At 42.8% G+C, this 18,605-nt stretch overlaps 1 protein-coding gene and 1 long non-coding RNA gene across 2 annotated transcripts in view; one reads left to right on the forward strand and one right to left on the reverse strand.

Moving 5' to 3' along the window:
• ALK (ALK receptor tyrosine kinase) overlaps positions 1-18,605 on the forward strand; it is a 641,155-nt gene that overhangs the window by 581,373 nt on the left and 41,177 nt on the right. Inside the window, exon 12 of the mRNA XM_090280984.1 lies at positions 15,143-15,305. Within this exon, the coding sequence (XP_090137110.1) occupies positions 15,143-15,305 (163 nt within the window). The remainder of the gene's footprint in view (positions 1-15,142; positions 15,306-18,605) is intronic.
• The window catches only part of LOC150005695 (uncharacterized), a 109,938-nt gene that overhangs the window by 46,977 nt on the left and 44,356 nt on the right, over positions 1-18,605 (reverse strand). The gene's annotated exons all lie outside the window — the stretch shown is intronic.

The following is an 18,605-nucleotide window of genomic DNA, read 5'->3' on the forward strand; positions in this document are numbered from 1 at the left end:
TAGCAAGATGGTAAGTGGATCATCAAAGAACCCTAGAGACCAAGGCTCTAGCTGTGCAAATTGTGGAGCATCAAGCTCTCTGCGCCCCAGATTTTCTCTCATCCACAAAGTAGGGGTAATAACTATAGCCGCCACAGGTCTTTCTCCAAGCTGGCTCTTGGAGTGAGCAAATGAGATTATTTCTAACAGGCTTTGAAAGGTACAAAAGAATATACTAGTATCAAATGTTCTGTGGTATTGTTATTAACATCTTTATTTAAATGAACCAATTCACTCATCCTTCATACGTTGCCTTCTATAAATTTTCAGTGTATTCATATTTCTCTTCCTCCCAACCTAAGAGCTGTGCATTCATGTTTATGTATGTGTGTGTGTTCTGGGAATGCCTCATCAAGATTTCTGCAGAACTTTCAAGCAAATTCCAGGTTCTGGCCTCTTAAACCTAGCCATGTTAAAAAAAAAAAGGTGGAGGAGGGGCAGGTATTTTGCATTTTGGGGTCTCTTGTTTAATCAGTTCTCCCAATCCAAATGATCATCAATTTGCAGGTAAAACCCTCAAATTCCTCTTGGGGGAAATAAATGACTTGTGTGGGGTCTAGAGGGCTGTCCAGGAAGACCCACTCATCAATATAAATTGAAAAGAACGTTTTTAGTCTTTTAAAGTTTGTCAAGATCTCAGTTGTAATGGGGACTCCAGAACTTTATCCAGGAAATTTTTCAAACAAATCCCAGGTGATTGGATGTGGGAGGGCTGATTTGTTTTTTATAGTGAATAGTGACAATTACTTCAAAATAATGTGAGAGAAATTTTTATTAAATTATTAATTTAATAATTTATTGATTGTTAATAATTTATATAGTTATTTACTTACAATAACAATTGTTATTTATTAATTATTTATAAAATTAAATGATTTTATTTAATTAGTATTTATTAAGTAACTAACAGATTGATTGATCATCTTTCAGGATCAATGTTAACAAGTAAGGAAAATAAGGCATATCTCAAGCTTGTCCAGTAACCTAACTAAAAATCAGAAAAACTCCCCAAGCTTCAGAATAGCTCCCCGGAAAAGAGGACTATTTCTTTTCCCTCAAGTGACTTTACGACTTTGACACTAACTAACCCAATCACTCTTAGGCACTGAATGCCTGAGCTCCATCAGCCATCGGGTCAGTGGAGTGTCCACACTGCTAAGGAGTAGGAGGACTGGGGTGTTTTCTCATAGCTTGCAGGGCTCCCTGGATGTCAGCGGTGTGGGTGTGGGTCTGCAAGTAGGAGTGTGTGCTAGTGTGTATGTGAACGACATGGGGGTGTGTGTGCTGTCTCCTTGAGCGCCTGCCCCCTTTCTGCTGTGCAGGTGTGGGTCAGAGACAGACATCCGTTTATACTACCAGAACTCCTGTGGTTCACTCCACCCTAGATTGCTCTCATTCTAATGCAGGAACTCCAGAGGACCTACAACAGGAGGCAGCAAATCCTACTAATATAACCCCTGGGCCAAGCATCAGACCAAGGCTTTCTCTCCCCCATCTGGGGACAAGGGCAGATTAGGGCAGAAACCAATGACTCTCCGGGCCTGAGTGTGGCAAAACTCGGCTTTGAACCATCACCACTTCCCACTTAAGCCTCAAAACCAAATCCATTATGTGTAACTGCCAGATGGGTGAGGCCCCAGCCCCCCATATCAGTATCAAATACTTTATTAACACACTCTGGCCCGAAGCCAACTGGGGGATAACCAAAGTAGCCCCGAGGCATCCCTTAACGTAATTTTTACAGTTCTACTTTCAGGATAGTGTGTTTTCCTGTGACCTTTCTCTTCTCTCCTGTGTTTCCGACTTTCCCTTGGGGAGAAAGAGGTGACTGAGCACACACCACAGTGGCCATCACAAGAGCCATTAAAACTCCCTCAGACTGCCAGTGTCAGAGATGCTTAGGCTAATTCAGTTCTGAAAGCAGCTTTTGTCCCCGCAGCCCTGACTGGTTGCCCTGTGGGTGGCGAGTTGGCTCACTGGGTGGCGTCTCAGTGAAACAATGGCTGCCCCCCAGCATAGAGGGACCTCTGGCCTTTGTTCCCTGGGAGACTCCGCTTGTTCAGGCCTCCTGTCTAGAACAACTTCGTGAGAGCAAAGGAGACAAAGATGTACACGTGAAAAGAAGTCATGTGTGTGAACAAGGCTGGCACAAAAGACAGGGCTGGTGTTATAATCATTGATGTTACTACCCGCTAACTTCTCACCAAAACACGCACGTGCGCGCACACACATACAAGAGAAATGACCAGAGAGCTCTGCAGGGATGAATGAAGGGTGTGTGTGTGTGAGCAGTTGCATGCACACGCAAACAAGTTTAGTCTGAGAAACAAAGTAGAACAACATGGGAAAGTCATTAGCTGAACGGGTGTTGGAGAACAAGTGACCGTGACATGCCTCACCTCAGCCTCAGGTGTGCCCTCTAATGGCAGACCAATTGTTTGCCTATCTTATTAGATAAAAGTAATCATTCTTCCTTCTTTCCTGCTACTGCCCTAACATGGTTTTAAAAAGCTAAACTCGCTGGTGGATGAAGGCGCTACATAAATGAACTACAACTAAACACACTGAAATCAAAGGCCCGAAGACTCCCAGCCCTGTCTGTTCATGACCATAGTAACATCCTCTCACGTGAGATTGTACTTCCCTACCTTCCACCACCGACCGGATATGTTCCCCAATGTAAATACATCCCAAAACAGTCAAAGAAAGGCTTCCTGCATCCAGCTGTTGCTGAGCCAATTCCACACCCTTGCCCAACATGGGGCATAACATAGATTGCACACAGGATATGATGAAGCACTGAGAAAACATACGTGATGGGAGAGAGAGAGAGAAAGTGAGTCGGTATAAAATATTTACATCGGGGCCACTCAGTGAAGAGTCCAAGGGCCCTGAACAACTGGTTAATTCTGGGTATCACTTTCAAGAAAAGTTAAATTATACTCAGTGGGCTGCCTTTTTAAACAAAGAGCAGAACATGATGTAACAGCAGGCTCTAGGCCATGGTTACTGGAGATGTCAATGAGGTGAAATCTGGAAAAGTCCTGCAGCCCCAGGAATAGAAACGTAGGCTAGGACCTGAGCAGATAGATGGTATAAAGGGGTTAATCACAGCAAATCACCCCAAGTGATTCCTATATTAATTTTTTTTCAAGGATCCTGGAAATATGGCAATGATGGCAGTAACAGCATAGTTCTTTTTCTCTCTCTGAATCCTAACATAAAAATGGAGCAACTACATATCAAAACTGAAAACCATGGATGTTTCTAACAAAATTGTTTTATAAGGTATACCCCTTCAACCCCAAAATACAAGTGGGTGAGGACAAAGCACAGACAACCATGAGGTCTACATAGTGTCAACACCTGAACACAAGAAAGAGGAGGAAAGCAACACGCTGTCTTACAAATCTGGGAACAGGAAAAGCCCAAAATACCCAACAGGTATTTGCTGGAAGTGACAGAAAGCCGATCTTCTGAGACTGGGAGAGGCTTCGCCCCGTTCAGTGGTGTGTGAGTGCAAGGGGCTCATGGTAAGATCCGAAGGAATAAGAGTAGTCTGGCCACCAAGCCTCCTTCACAAGAAAGAGCCCACACTAAGAAGAAACTTCTGGAAGTGAAATCAATGTCTAGTAAGATGGGGATAATAGAGACAAAAACTAAGAAGATTCTAGAAAAAGTAGGTGAAAGAGCCAGAAATATCAGAAAGCAAGCTACCGTATCTTTAAATGCTGTCTTTTTTTTTTTTTTTTTTTAAGAAGAACAGAGGGAGTTCTGTGAAGTTAGAAAATCCCCTGAACCCTAAAAGTTCTAGAAAACTAATTTTACATAAAAATGTGTAACAGATAATTATCAAGATCACATCACATACAAAATTACAATAAGAATTTTAAAAGGACATAGAGGACAGAATAACATCTGTGCAGAAAAATGAAAGCGTCCCCAAAAGACAGATCAAAATTATAAACTTCTATTTCAACATGAGTTAAGTGATCATAAAACAGTGATACAAGACATGAAAAATAACATGTCAGTGTTACAAAATATGAGAAACTAGGTGGTAGAGCTTAGAAAAAAGTAAACTAAAAGGAAAAAATAATTTCAGAGATGAAAATTAAATTAGGTGGGATGCAAGAGCAAATAAGTACACGTGAATGCCTTACAAGAAATAGAAGATGAAAAGATTTTTTTTAAGATAAAAATGATGACATACATCAAAACTAGGCAAAGGAGTTCCAACATACAGATAACAGGCATGCCTGAAGATGAAAACCTAAGAAGTGCAGCAAAACAAACACTTAAAGCTATAATTTAAAATTTTTCTCTTATTGGAACTACTTACTAAAAGAGTACTCTGCGTATCTGAGAATATTGACCCAGAAAGAGCAATACCAAAGAATATTCTAGTAAAATCACAAAACCTTTTAAAAACTACTTTAGGAACCTAAAAAAACAAGTGATTTATTAAAGAATAAAATTTAGATTATCATCAAAGTTTTTCACAATAATTCTTTATGCCAGAAGAAAATAGAGTAGCATGTGTAATATACTCAAAGGTAAAAAATATTATCAACATCAAGAACTCAAAGAATATTGCTCCCATGAGTCCTTCCTAAAGAATCTACTTGAAAACAAGTTTCAGACCACCAAAATGACTAGCGATATATCAGTATAACTAGTGTGAACATTAAACACATAGTACTTACGAAAGTAAAGCCAAGGACTAAAGAGGAAAGAGTACCACATATAATGGCAATAGTCACAAAGCGTGTAGGAGTGTAGGTGTAGGTAGAATACAATTCCAAGGACTTACAATAGAATGAAGAGTATCATCGGCAGCCGTCCGTCTCGAGAGATGATGGCGTAGCTTCTTAAGAGTCTATCTGCACCGCCGAGAATGGCTGTGCAGTCCGACTCGGGAGTGACACGGTATCTGTCTCCTCCCGTGTTGAATCGACATCTTGCGATGACGCTCGAGTGTCCTCTCCAGTGGAGCTGAAGCTACAGAGCCTGGGCAGGGTGATATGGAGGGTCTGCTGTTGCCCATGCAGCAGACCCCCCCTCTCTTCGCAGCTGAAGGATCCAAGGGAAAGACGGAGTCAATACAGCTTGGCTTCAGGTGCGCCGCAGGAGTTGCCGGTGTTGACTACAACGTCAAACCGCCTTAGGGACTCCGGCTCCGGATTTTCTGTCGGGGTTTACTCCCTTAGCCTTTCCCCTGAAGAGGTATGCCGCAAGGCAGCGGAGGTTTTTTGGAGTCAGAGTTTTCCTTCTCTGATGTGCCCTGACTGGAAGATCGAACCAGCGACACTTAGCTCGCAGGCCGACCAGCCAGGGTAAATGAAGAGTATATATATATATATATATATATATATATATATATATATACACACACATAACAGATTTCTGGTTTTAGACTGATGATGATATTGTAGGAATATTGTTACTCTGATACTATTGTGTGTTTAATGAAGGATAAAGTGAATGAGTAGTTATAGAATATTGTAATTCTATTGGAATGTTCCTGAGAACCAAGATTCTTAATGTGGAAAAAGAAATGCAGATTAATATAGAAGAGGTTAAATCTAAAATCCTGTCATCCCGGTCATCATAGAGGATTTTAACACCCCACTGTCAACAATGGATAGATTTCCAAAACAAAGAATCAACCAGGATATTGTGGCACTGAACGACACTCTAGATCAAATGGACTTAATTGATATGTATAGAACCTTTCACCTCAAAGAAGCAAAATACACATTCTTTTCAAATGCACATGGAACATTTTCAAAAATAGACCACATGGTAGGACACAAAGCAAGCCTCAACAAAATCAAGAAAACTGAAATCATATCAAGCATCTTCTTGGATCACAATGGCTTGAAACTAGAAACCAACCTCAAGGAAAAAACTTTTAAAAATTCAAATACATGGAGACTCAATAACATGTTATTAAATACTGAATGGCCAGTGAGATCAAGGAAGAAATCAAAAAGTTTCTGGAAGACTTCCAGCCAAGATGGAGGCCTAGACTGACACGCTCCATCTCCCTCCACAACTAAGAAGGAATACATCTACTGCAAAACCAGAAATAACCAGAAGTTCTAGAAAATAAAGCTACATGGAAGTCCAACGTATGAAGTTATAAAGAAGTGGTTGGTGCTCGTCCAGACCAGCAGGAAGGGCAAAGCTGGGGCAGAGAGGTCAAGCTGTGCTGGAAGTGGCAGCTGCAGCGATGGCAGCGGGACGGCGGTAAGCACAGACACCCGTATTTAAAAAGAGGCAAGAAACAGCTGGGGAGCACCCCCGGCTGCAGACCAGACCCGTCAGCTTACGATCCCAACACCGGGGAAGGCACCTCCATTGCCTTGGACTGTGAGGCCTGGAGGGGGTGGGGACGGAGGAAGAAGCTCCCAGTCTCTCAGCGAAGAGTAAACATCAAGAATCCATCTTGGACTCCCGCCCCCACACAAAACGCCACAGCGTGGTGAGAAGGGTCGCTCGGTAGTGACAGGTGCATGGGGCTCTGCCCCCTATAGCATAGGAGTTGTGACAGCCCCGCCCAGGAAGCAAAGGTAAACACAAAATGGTCAGGTTGGCAGAGATCATCATAGAGATCCCGGTGACGCAGCTGACCAGCCAGCAAATATCCAATCTAACAGCTCATCAGATAGGAAATCTTTCTGAGGCTCAGTTCAGAGCTTTGGTTATAAGAATGCTTACAGACCTGATAGCAGATCTTAAACAAGACAGGGAAGGAATGAAGGTTAGTTCTGCTGAAATGAACGAAAAGACATACGAAACAAGTGGTGAGGGAAAGAAAACCAGGGATCAAATCAACAAGTCGGAACATAGGGAAGGAACAAATAGTCAACCAGTGCAGAAAGAGGAAATGAAAAGTGAGGAAAAGGAGGAGAGGCTCAGAAACCTATGGGACAGCTATAAGCAGGCCAACATTCGAATCATAGGGTTGCCAGAAGGTGAAGAAGAAGAACTAGGAATTGAAATTATGTGAAAAAATAATGAAGCAGAACTTCCCTAACTTGGGGAAGGAAATAGACTTACAGGTCCAGGAAGCTCAGAGAGTTCCAAAAAAACTGGACCCAAGGAGAACCACTCCAAGACACATTATAATCAAAATGTCACAAATTAAGGATAAAGAGAGAATCTTAAAAGCAGTAAGAGAGAAGAAGAGAATTATGTACAAATGGGTCCCAATAAGACTCTTAGCTGATTTCTCAAAAGAAACTCTGCAGGCAAGAAGGGACTAGCAAGAAATATTCAAAGGAATGAAAAGCAAAAACTTACAACCACAATTACTCTATCCAGCAAAGCTGTCATTCAAAATAGAAGGTAAGAGAAAGTGCTTCCAGGACAAAGTAAAACTGAAGGCGTCCTTCAGATCCAAACTACTGTTATATGAATGTTAAAGGGACTTGTTTAGGAGAAAGAGGATCAAAACCATGAACATTAAAATGAAAACTGTATCACAACAACCAACAACAGAAGCTAGAGAATCAAAACAAAGCCAAACTAAGTAGGCAACGAGAGTGGAAAAAAGAATTATAGGTATAGAGAACATATTGGGGGGAGGTCAGCTGGGAGGGGGAAGGGGAGGAAGGGAGGGAGATAGTACAGGAATTAAGAAGCATAGTAGGAGAAAGTGGAGTAGACAGGAAGATGTTGAGAAGAACTATATGCACAACCAATGGGCATGGACTAATGTGGGGGGACAACTGGAGGGTTGGGGGGGATCATTGGGTGGAGAGGAACAAAGGGAAAAGAAATTGGGACAACAGTAACAGCATAATCAATAAAGCATATTAAAAAAAAAAAGTTTCTGAAAACAAATGAAAATGAACACACAACAACCCAAAGCCTATGGGACACAGTGAAGGCAGTCCTGAGAGGGAAGTTCATAGCAATACAGGCCTACCTAAAAAGGATAGAAGAATCTTTAATAAACAACCTAATCCTACAGCTAAAAGAACTAAGGGAACAACAACAAACAAAACCCAGAGCAAGTAGAAGGAAGGAAATAATCAAGATCGGAGCAGGATTAAATGACAGAGAGACTGAAAAAACAATTCAAAGGATCAATAAATCCAGGATCTGGTTCTTTGAAAAGATAAACAAAATTGACAAACCTTTAACCAAATTCATCAAGAAGAAAAGAGAGGACCGAAATAAATAAAATCAGAAATGAAAGAGGTGAAGTTACAACCAATACCACAGAAATACAAAGGATTGTAAGAAATTACTATGAACAATTATATGCCAAGAAATTGGACAACCTGGATGAAATGGACAAATTTCTAGAAACATACCATCTTCCAAAACTGAATCCAGAAGAAGAAGAAAGCCTGAATAGACCAATAACAACTAGTGAAATTAAAGCAGTAATCAAAATACTCCCAGCACACAAAATCCCTGGACCTGATGGCTTCACAAGTGGATTTTACCAAACATTTAAGGAAGAACTAACTCCTGTCCTTCTGAAACTATTCCAAAAAATTCAAGAAGAGGAAAGACTCCCTAACTCTTTTTATGAGGCCATTATCATCCTAATTCCTAGACCAGGTAAAAGTACAACAAAGACAGGAAACTACAGGCCAATATCTCTAATGAACATAGATGCTAAAATCCTCAACAAAATATTGGCTATCCATATTCAGCAATATATTAAAGAGATCATACACCATGATTAAGTAAATTTATCCCAGGGATACAAGGATGGTACAATAGTCACAAATCAATAAACATAATATACCACACATAAACAAAATGGAGGACAAAAACCACATGTTCATATCAATAGATGCTGAAAAAGCATTTGATAAAACCCAGCAACCATTTATGATAAAAACACTCTGCAAAGTGTGAATAGAGGGAGCGTACTTCAACATAATAAAGGCCATATATGAGAAACCTACAGCCAATATTATACTCAAGGGGCAAATACTAAAAGCCTTCCCCTTAAAATCAGGAAAAAGACAAGGGTGTCTGCTTTTACTACTCTTAATTCAATATAGTACTGGAAGTTCTAGCCACAGCGATCAGACAAGAAAAAAGAAATAAAAGGCAAATCAAATTGGAAAGGAGGAAGTAAAACTGACATTATACACAGATAATGTGATAGTATACATAGAAAACCCTAGTCTCCACCAAAAAACTACTCAACCTAATAAGTGAATTTGGCAAAATAGTGGGATACAAAGTCAATATTCAGAAATTGATGCTATTTTTGTACACCAACAATGAAATATCAGGAAGAGAAACTAGGAAAAAAAACCCATTTACTATAGCAACAAGAAAAATAAAGTATGTAGGAATAAATTTAACCAAGGAGGTAAAAGACCTATACTTGGGAAACTATAAAACACTGAAGAAAGACATTAAGGAAGATACAAATAAATGGAGGCATATACCATGTTCATGGATTGGAAGAATTAACATCATTAAAATGTCCATACTTCCCAAAGTAATCTATAGATTCAACACAATTCCTATTAAAATATTCTAAAAACTTGTATGGGACCAAAAAGGACCCTGAATAGCCTCAACAATCTTGAGAAAGAACAAAGTAGGAGGGACACAATACCTGATATCAAACTATACTACAAGGCTACTATAATCAAAACATTCTGGTACTGGCCTAAGAACAGACACAGATCAATGTGAATAGAGAGCCCAGAAATAAACCCATGTCTCTATGGTCAATTAATATTTGATAAAGCCCTGGCTGCTATGGCTCAGTGGATTGAGCATTGGCTGCGAGCCAAGTGTAGCTGGTTCAATTCCCAGTCAGGGCACATGACTAGGTTGCAGGTCAGGTCCCCAATTGGGGGCGCGAGTGAGAGGCAACCACACAGTGATGTTTCTCTCCCTCTCTTTCTCCTTTCCCTTCTCTCTAAAAATAAAAAGTAAATAAACAAACAAATAAATAAATAAATTATTATAAATAAATAAATACATAAATAAAGGGGCAGGAGCATACAATGGAGCAAAAATAGCCTTTTCAATAAATGGTGTTGGGAGAACTGGACTGATACATGCAAAAAAATGAAACTAAACCAACAACTTACACCATATGCCAGAATAAACTCAAAATTGATAAAAGACTTAAATATAAGTCATGACACCATAAAAATCCTACAGGGAAACATAGGCAGGAAAATTTCATATACCTCACGCAGCAATATTTTAGCCAATATATCTCCTGGGTAAGGGAAATAAACAAATGGGACTACATCAAACTAAAAAGCTTCTGCATGGCTAAAGAAACACTCATCAAAATGAAAAGGGAACTGACCATATGGGAGAACATATTTGTCAATGGTACATCAGACAAGGACTTGACCTACAAAATATATAAAGAACTCATATGACTCAACAGCAGGAAGACAAATAACCCAGTTAGAAAATGGGCAAAGGACCTGAATAGACACTTCTCCAAGGAGGACATACTGAGGGCCCATAGGCATATGAAAGGATGCTCAATATCACTAACCATCAGAGAGATGCAAATTAAAACCACAATGAGATATCACCTCACACCTGTCAGAATGACCATCATTAAAAAATCAACAAACAAGTGCTGGTGAGGATGTGGAGAAAAGGGAACACTCATGCACTGTTGGTAGGAATGTAGACTGGTGCGGACACTGGAAAACAGTATGGAACTTCCTCAAAAACTAAAAATAAAATTGTCTTTTGACACAATGACTCCACTACTGAGAATATACTCTAAGAATCCCAATCACCAATTCAAAAGAACTTATGCACCCTGATGTGCAATAGCCAAGTGCTGGAAAAAGCCCTAGCGCCCATCAGTAAATGAGTGGATCAAAAAACTGTGGTGCGTTTACATAATGGAACACTATGCTGCAGAAAGAAAGAACTCCTACCTTTTGCGACAGGATGGGTGGAACTGGAGAATGATATGCTAAGTGAAATAAGCCAATCAGTGAAAGACTAATACCATATGATCTCACCTATAAGAGGAATCTAATGAACAAAATAGAACCACAGGAAATGAAAACATAGAACAGACTGACAGTGACCAGAGGGGGTGGGGGGTAATAATGGTGGAAAGACAGGGAAGGGACTAGTCAGAGAACATGTATGAATGACCCACAGACAGGGACAACAGTGTGGGAATTGACTATGGGAGCAAGGAGTGGGATGGGCTGAGGAGAGCAAATGGGGAAAAAATTGGGACAACTATAACAGGACAACAATAAAAAATGATAAGAATAAAAAATAAAAAGTTAAAACTCTCTAATCCTGAATATGAGTTGGAATTATCAATGGGAGTTCATGAGGTATTTTGTCATATATTTCCTAGCTCTGTCCACTGAAGAAGCCTAAAAGCAATCAGCAGCCCAGTAGCTGTAAGGGTCTATAGCTCTCAGATAGTGTAATCAAAATTCCTTTTCCCAAAGAAACAAATGTTTTGGAGAAAATAGCTGAATCCAGGCCTAGGGAATACACATTTGTCATACCAGATAGCAAGGAAGCAAAAGAATTCAGGAGGCTTACCACTGAACAAAAATGTGATTAATTAGAACCCAAAAATGTATTTAAATTCAAGAATTCATATCATATACAAACAACAAATTGGCTAACTTTAAAGGATGATAGAAAAACAATTTATCATCCTGAAAACTGTAAATAAAGAGAAAGAATTGAGCTCTTATATGGGTAACCAAAAGTAAATGAGAGGAAGCAGCTCTTTATAAATGTATTCCAACTAATAAATAGGAAAAACAGATATAATTTGAGTATCATTATTTTGCAACTGCCAATATATAAATGTACCTAGGCATTAAGCTTCAACAACTGCTAACATCAGAAAGAAAAAGCAATAATCAGGCATTGATCATATATGTAGAAGAGGGCCCTGCTCCCTTGTTTATAGAGTTGAGACAGATGGTAGAAATGTTTTAACCTCACAATGGCTACAATATGCATATTATTTTCATTTCACCCTAATAAAGAGAACAATTTATTAATTTTCATTACGTATTCAAAAAAGGTTACTTTTTCTAATCTACAATAAGGAATAGTGTTTTATACATTATGGATGATGAATGATGATATTTACTTGGATTTTGATCACGACTTAATTTAATGGGGTCTATAATGGCCATCAAAATGATGCCATATGCAGGTCCCATGAAGTTCAACTCAGTCAACAGGTAGGGTATATTTCAGTTCCAAGGATCAGACTCAAAATGATACAAAAGATCCACATGAGCCACTTAGTGCTCTTCTGTGGTGCAGCCACCTTGGCCTTCAACATGGGGCCGATCCTTAATATTGTGATTAACAGCGATAGTTGAGAACTCATTTTTCTTTAGATAGCACCTTCTTTGCGTTCAGCTGAGCAGATGAGATGGCTTAGCAACAATAATAGAACCAGTACAATCACTGTCTAGCCTATGTTTTTTTTGTTTGTTTGTTTGTTTGTTCTTTAGCATTGTGCTGTATGTCACTAATAGATTTGTTTCTTCTTGGAGGGCTCTGCAATGTACTTAAAATGAAACCCAGTGCTTAATGGATTTTTTCTTTACTCAAATGTCTATAACCAATCAGTATTTTAATGTCTGTGGGTTCTTTATACAATAAGTAAGAGCAACATAAAGACTTTTTTTTTCTTTCATAAGTTAATTTTAACACAATAGTTTTTTGGTTTTGTTTTTAAAGTAAGAGGAGAAGAGCAAGCCAGCCTTCCTCCCTCTCCAGCCCCCAATTCAAGCTCCTCCTTGGGGGCCATTTGATCCTCTTTGATGCCAAATGAAGCACTTTGCTTAGGTCATCCTATAACACCAACAAGAAGTCTAAGTAATAGGCATTGTTACCTCCATTTGTTCATATTAGGAAACTGAGTCTCAGAGAACCTACACAACTTACCCTGCAGTTCCTCCTGAGCAAAATCTAAGATGAGAAAACTTGGCCCATCTGGATCCAAAGCCTATGCCTCTCTTTCTACTTCACTGAGTGCTCCACCTGGGCTGCTTACTGTCGGCACAGACTGGGCCTGCAGAATAGTCTTCAAGGAGCTAGAGATCATGGGGCGAGTAGATTTTCCAACTCCTTTTCTGAGCTCTTCGTTTTCTCTTGCCCCATCCCCATCCCCAGCTCACTAGGTTTATAAATTCCTAGGTGCAGCTGACAAGGGATCCATCCATATTCCCAGACACTGCTCTGGCCACACTTTTCTGTTGTTGGCAATAGCACCAGCCTTGGGTGTAGGTAGGAGTCATCGACCCAGCTCACATTTTTAGAGTTTTGAACTTTACAATGACCTTTCACACCCCTTGTTTCCTTTAATCGTAAAGCCAATCCAGGGCCCACAATCAGTAAGTGATGAGGCTACTCCCAAACCCAGGTGTTCTTGCTGATTTCAAAACCTGTGTCCTTTCTATTTCACCCACCCAGCCACCCCACCTCCTGCATAGCTCACTGCTAGGATTTGGGCAAGAGAGCACTTCTGGTAAATGCCTTCAGTAAAGAGTTAGAACTTTGAATGAACAGGTTACCCCTTTACAATACAAATGGATCAGAAAACTAGCATTCAGCCATGCATACCAAAGATGAATGGACTCATCACCTTCTTGCCCTTGAAACAACCTTTAGAAACCAAATAGAAATCAACATCTTCTGGAAAAAATGAAGCCAAGAAAAGCGTGGAGCACTCAGTGTCTAGTAGCTGTAAGTGCAGAGCCCCAGTTAGAACTTCGGCCTCCTGCCCTGGGGGCCAGGGCGGAGTCACAAAAGCCCACCACAGCTGGCCCGGTTTTCAGACTGTCAAGATTACCCAGAGTAATCTCAATCTGATCGCTTATAATTAGTTGCCCAAATTAACCTTTCATTTTTTGCATCATTAAATTACTTGAAAGTTTTCAAGAATTTTTCACTCTAAGGTGTTACTAAACAAAGCTATATGTGCCCAAATTAGTCTTTCCACAATTTTCTATAGGTAGAATTTTAGTTAATCTCATTAAAGGGAAGTAATTTCTTCAATCTTATAATGAGATTTTTGTATTTGAGATAAAGCCATTTATCAAGAATACAGTTTTTTTAGTTTTTATAGGTTATAAAAAGTGTTTGCATTCCAGCCAACATGATATTTGACAACTCCCCAAGATACAGACTGACTCAAAGGTGGAAAGTTTGAAAGGAAATGGCCCAGTGGCAGTGGAGGGGTGGGGTGTTATAAGTGTTCCGGAGGCACCCCCAGATGGTCATCTGAGGACATGGGGTGCTCCAGGTGAGGACAGACCGGTAGGCAGTGGTGGGCTTGGAAAAGGAGGGGATGCACCAAAGACAATGCAATCAACTTCGTTTTTTACACTGTTTCATCGAAAGCCTGGAAGCCGCTTTCATTGCATTTCTTAACCCAGATGGCTATGAATAAGGAGGCCAAGCCCTGCTGAGACCTGACGGTTAGATAAAAACCCTAGCCAAGGTGCGGTGGGGAATGCAAGTCTTCCTAATCCCACCACTGCCCTGGATCCCTGGGCCAATAAGGAGTCATGGAGCTGACTCTGTGTCTACTTTACTCTTCTGATCTTCTCCAAGCTATGAGGATCCTATGTGAAGGCGCCAAATCCCTGGCCACAGGTTAGACACAGTCACAAGAGCACAATGCGGTTGTTTGCCCAGCACTGTGCTGGCCTTGATGAGAAACCAGGAAAGGAAGGGGCCCAGCCATTGCCCGTGCCTGTCTCACCTGAAATGGACCTTCTCTCCCTCCCCGAGTTCACACCGTATTTTTTTAATCGCCCTGTATTGTAGCTGGTGGCATCCTTCTTGGTCTCCCTTAGTAGGCCATGGGCTTCTCAATGCCAGGGTCCAAGTCTGCTGCACCTGTGCCTCTCACCTGACCCATCTCTCATCTGACGCAGGACCTGGCACAGAGCTGATCCTCAGGAGCAGTTTCCAGGTTGAGTGACTGAGCAGCGTCTCTTGCCGTGATCTTGGGGCCAGCTTGGAATGTTAGGGTCAGGGAGCAGACAGCGCAGAGGCAGCCCGGGGAGACCTGTAGAGCGGGGAGGTTCAGGCCAAGTGAGTGATTGCTTTTCCTCTTGTGCTGCAGTTCACTGGCTGTTCACCACGTGCGGGGCCAGCGGGCCCCACGGCCCCACGCAGGCCCAGTGCAACAACGCCTACCGGAATACCAACCTGAGCGTGGTGGTGGGGAGCGAGGGCCCGCTGAAGGGCATCCAGACCTGGAAGGTGCCGGCCACCAACACCTACAGGTGCGTATGGGGCCGGGGAAGCCGAGGGGCAGATTCGCCCTTCTGAAGAGGACTGGGGTCCTGCCTATGGATACATGTCCCCGAGGTACCTGGGTGGCACACCAAGCTTCAGAGGCCACAGCCTCTGGCCCATGGCAGGGTGTAAGGACCAGGGAGATTTGAGATAATGGAATATAGCAGCAAAGGAAGATGCGTCCTGATCCTCAAGGAGCCTGCTGACTATCTGTGGAGATGGTACACACGCGTGAGCCAGCTTTAGAACATTCTTTATTTTATTATTAATAATTATCATTGTAATGGGCTATTCCTTGAATATTGCTGTTCCAGTGAGGCAATGCCTGTAAAAATGTTTGGAAAACAGAAGTGTGATGCACGTGAAAGGCGGTGTTCTTATCCTTGGCCTCCTTTCCTGGGACTGCACTGTCCTCCAGCAACTGTTCTCAAGCTCTCGTCTCGTGCCCTGCCCCGAGCCCCGAGTGTTCCACTGGAGCAACACCGGGCTGAGGGGGCCTGACTCCCCTGGGGCACTTTGAGGCCGTGGCACTAGGCAAAGCTAATGGTAGAGCTTAGACCAGGGGTCCTCATCAGGGAGTGGGCATCGGAATGACGGCAAGGCTGGTTAAAAGACAGATTGCTGCGCCCACTCTTGGAGCATTGGATTTTGTAGGTTTGGCGTGGGGTCCGAGCATAAGAATTTCTAACAAGTTCCCAGGTGATGCCGGTGATGCCGATGCAGCCCCTGAGAACCGCAGAGTTAGGTCAGACCCCTGACGGTGGTCCTCACATGGCTCCGTGACGTGGGCAAGGGCAGTGCTGCAGTCCTCCTTCTACAAGTGAAGAAACTTGAGGCTCTGAGAGTCGGGAGTCCCCCCCAGTCCAGAAACCTGTGCCCCAGAATGTCAAGGCACAGTTTCACTGTGGCTCCTTCCACCGCACAGCCAGGCTGTTTACACAGGAGACATCACTATTGTGTCCTCGTTGAGCGAATGTCCCCCAGAGACAGAAGGCAGCAGGAAGTAGGCGCTCCCTCCTCTCCTGCAGCCGCCAATCCCGGGCACATCCTCCACCCCCTGGGAAGAAAGGAGACTTCTCAGGTTGCCTTGTTTTCTGTGGCGGCCCCACCCCTGGGACCTCAGGGTAAAAGCCTTTCAGGGAGATCCCTAAGTGCTTTTTAAGTGACATTCTGGGCAGGAATGCAATTACAAGGTTTGGCTGCAATCAGATTAGCTGCTCTAAGTCCCGCACCTTCCCAGCAAAGGGCCAAAGACACTCAGCCACCACCGACCCCACCACCCCGGGCTGGCCAGGCCTCCCCTTCCCGCCCGGCTGAATTTCCATGGGTCATCCCGGTCCCAGAGCAGGAGGAAAGGACTCCTGGAGAGAAGAGGGTGATTATATGTTGAGAATCCACAGGGTATTTCTTCTCCTTTCAGTAGTGAGGTTGTGTTATTATTGACATTCCCTTGAGCTTTGCAACAGATCCGAGGCTGCATGGTCAGAGGCAGCAGAGCCAGGAACTGAGGGGGCCCTCAGACAGTAGTTTCCGATGTCTGTGCTTCCGAGAACTTTTTTCTGACTTCCTCAGAGGCACTCCACATTTTGAAAGAGTTTGCCTGCCAGACAAACTGCGCTATTAAGTAATAACTAATTCGTTTTCCCATTTGTTGTTAACTAGTGCTATATCTAAGTCTAGCCGGGTTTCTGGTCTGCATGAATTGCCACAGTATCACCATACTGTGTTGACAGAAGCCAGAATCAGAGCACTGTTTCCACTTCTTTCTCTGGAACACTGAGCCTAGCTCCCAGCTGCCAGCATCGCCTGGTGGGTGCTCATCGGAAACGTACACAAGGAGCCGCGTTTCTGCTGAAGCAGGACACTGTGAAGTGTCCAGATTGCTAAAGGGGACACTTTGAACTGGCCTGAGAGAGTACCACATCAAAATGGAAGAATCAAAACCCAAAAGCACTGGGTTTGGGTTATTGTTGAATCTGTTTCTAACCAGTAAAAGGCTGTAACAGATACAGACATCCTTCAGGGTCCCAGGAGAACTGCGGACCCTGGTATCCCTTGGGATACCCGAATCTGAGGACGCTCAAGTCCCTTACATGAAATGCCACAGTGTTTGCATATAAACTACACAACACCCTCCTGTAAAATTTAAATCATCTCTAGATTACTTACAATACCTACTATAATGAAAATGCTTGCAAATAGTTGTTATACTGTATTGTTTGGGGAATAATGACAAGAAAACAATGTCTGTACATGTTCAGTACAGATGCAGCCATTCGTAGGCCTAACTCCATATGAGTAGCACACACCACCAACAAGGTAACATTTTTTTCAAATACTGTTGATCTGCAGTTGGTTGAATTTGCATATGTGGAACCCACGTGACAGGGAGGGTCTACTATTTCTGACCTTCATCCTTGACCCTGGATAAGGCTCTGGGCTTGGATGTTAATGTCTATTGTCCATGTTACTTAGTACTCAAAGAAGCAAAAGTTTAATGATTTGCATTTTGGACCACATCAAAATGTCCCCGAGTCAGACTATCCATGCTGAGAAGTCAAGAGCCCTTTTTCTGGAAGACAGTTTTTTTCCTATTAACTAATTTGTATTTAGTAAGTGCAGCTCATCTGGCAAAATAAACACAGGACACATCAGAGGACAGGAGAAGAAGGTTCTTGGAAACCAAGGACTGGAAGCATTGCTGTGGAATCCATCTATCCTGGGGGTGTGGGCGCTCAGCTAGTGCTGTCAGCCTGCTGCCGGAGCCCTGGCGGGCTTACCACTGCAGCTGACTCCTCTGCCTGGCCAAAGGGGGGGAAGGGGACGCTTGTCAGGCACCTGCGGCACACAGCGGGGAGGCCGCTGCTGGGGCTTTCTCGGGGATGGGTGAAAGCGGCCTCGCTCTTAACTGATCATTTATGCCCGGCCCCTCTCCCTGCCACCCTCCGCTGGTTTGCCACCACCACACAGCACAAAGGGAGAGGCCCACACCGGGACGGGGGTGGCAACCAGGGGCAGCACCCAAAGTTCCATCCCTTCCCAACCTGCACTTTTCTGCCCTTCCCCTGGATCTGCCACTTCCTCTGTCACAACGGGAGAGGTGACACAGTCAGACCCCTCCCAGAACTTCTGTGCTGGTGTGCAGAACTGCTTTGCAGATCTCAGGGGACCACACTAAACACCCGTTAGGACACTGTGCCTGGCACTGAGTACAGTATACAGAGACAAACAAGATGCCCCTGCCCAAGAGGAGCCCCAGCCCACGGCGGCGGTGGAGGCAACATTTC

This window comes from Furipterus horrens, unplaced genomic scaffold (assembly GCF_987537825.1).
Source record: "Furipterus horrens unplaced genomic scaffold, mFurHor1.1.pri manual_scaffold_6, whole genome shotgun sequence".
Lineage (NCBI taxonomy): Eukaryota > Metazoa > Chordata > Mammalia > Chiroptera > Furipteridae > Furipterus > Furipterus horrens.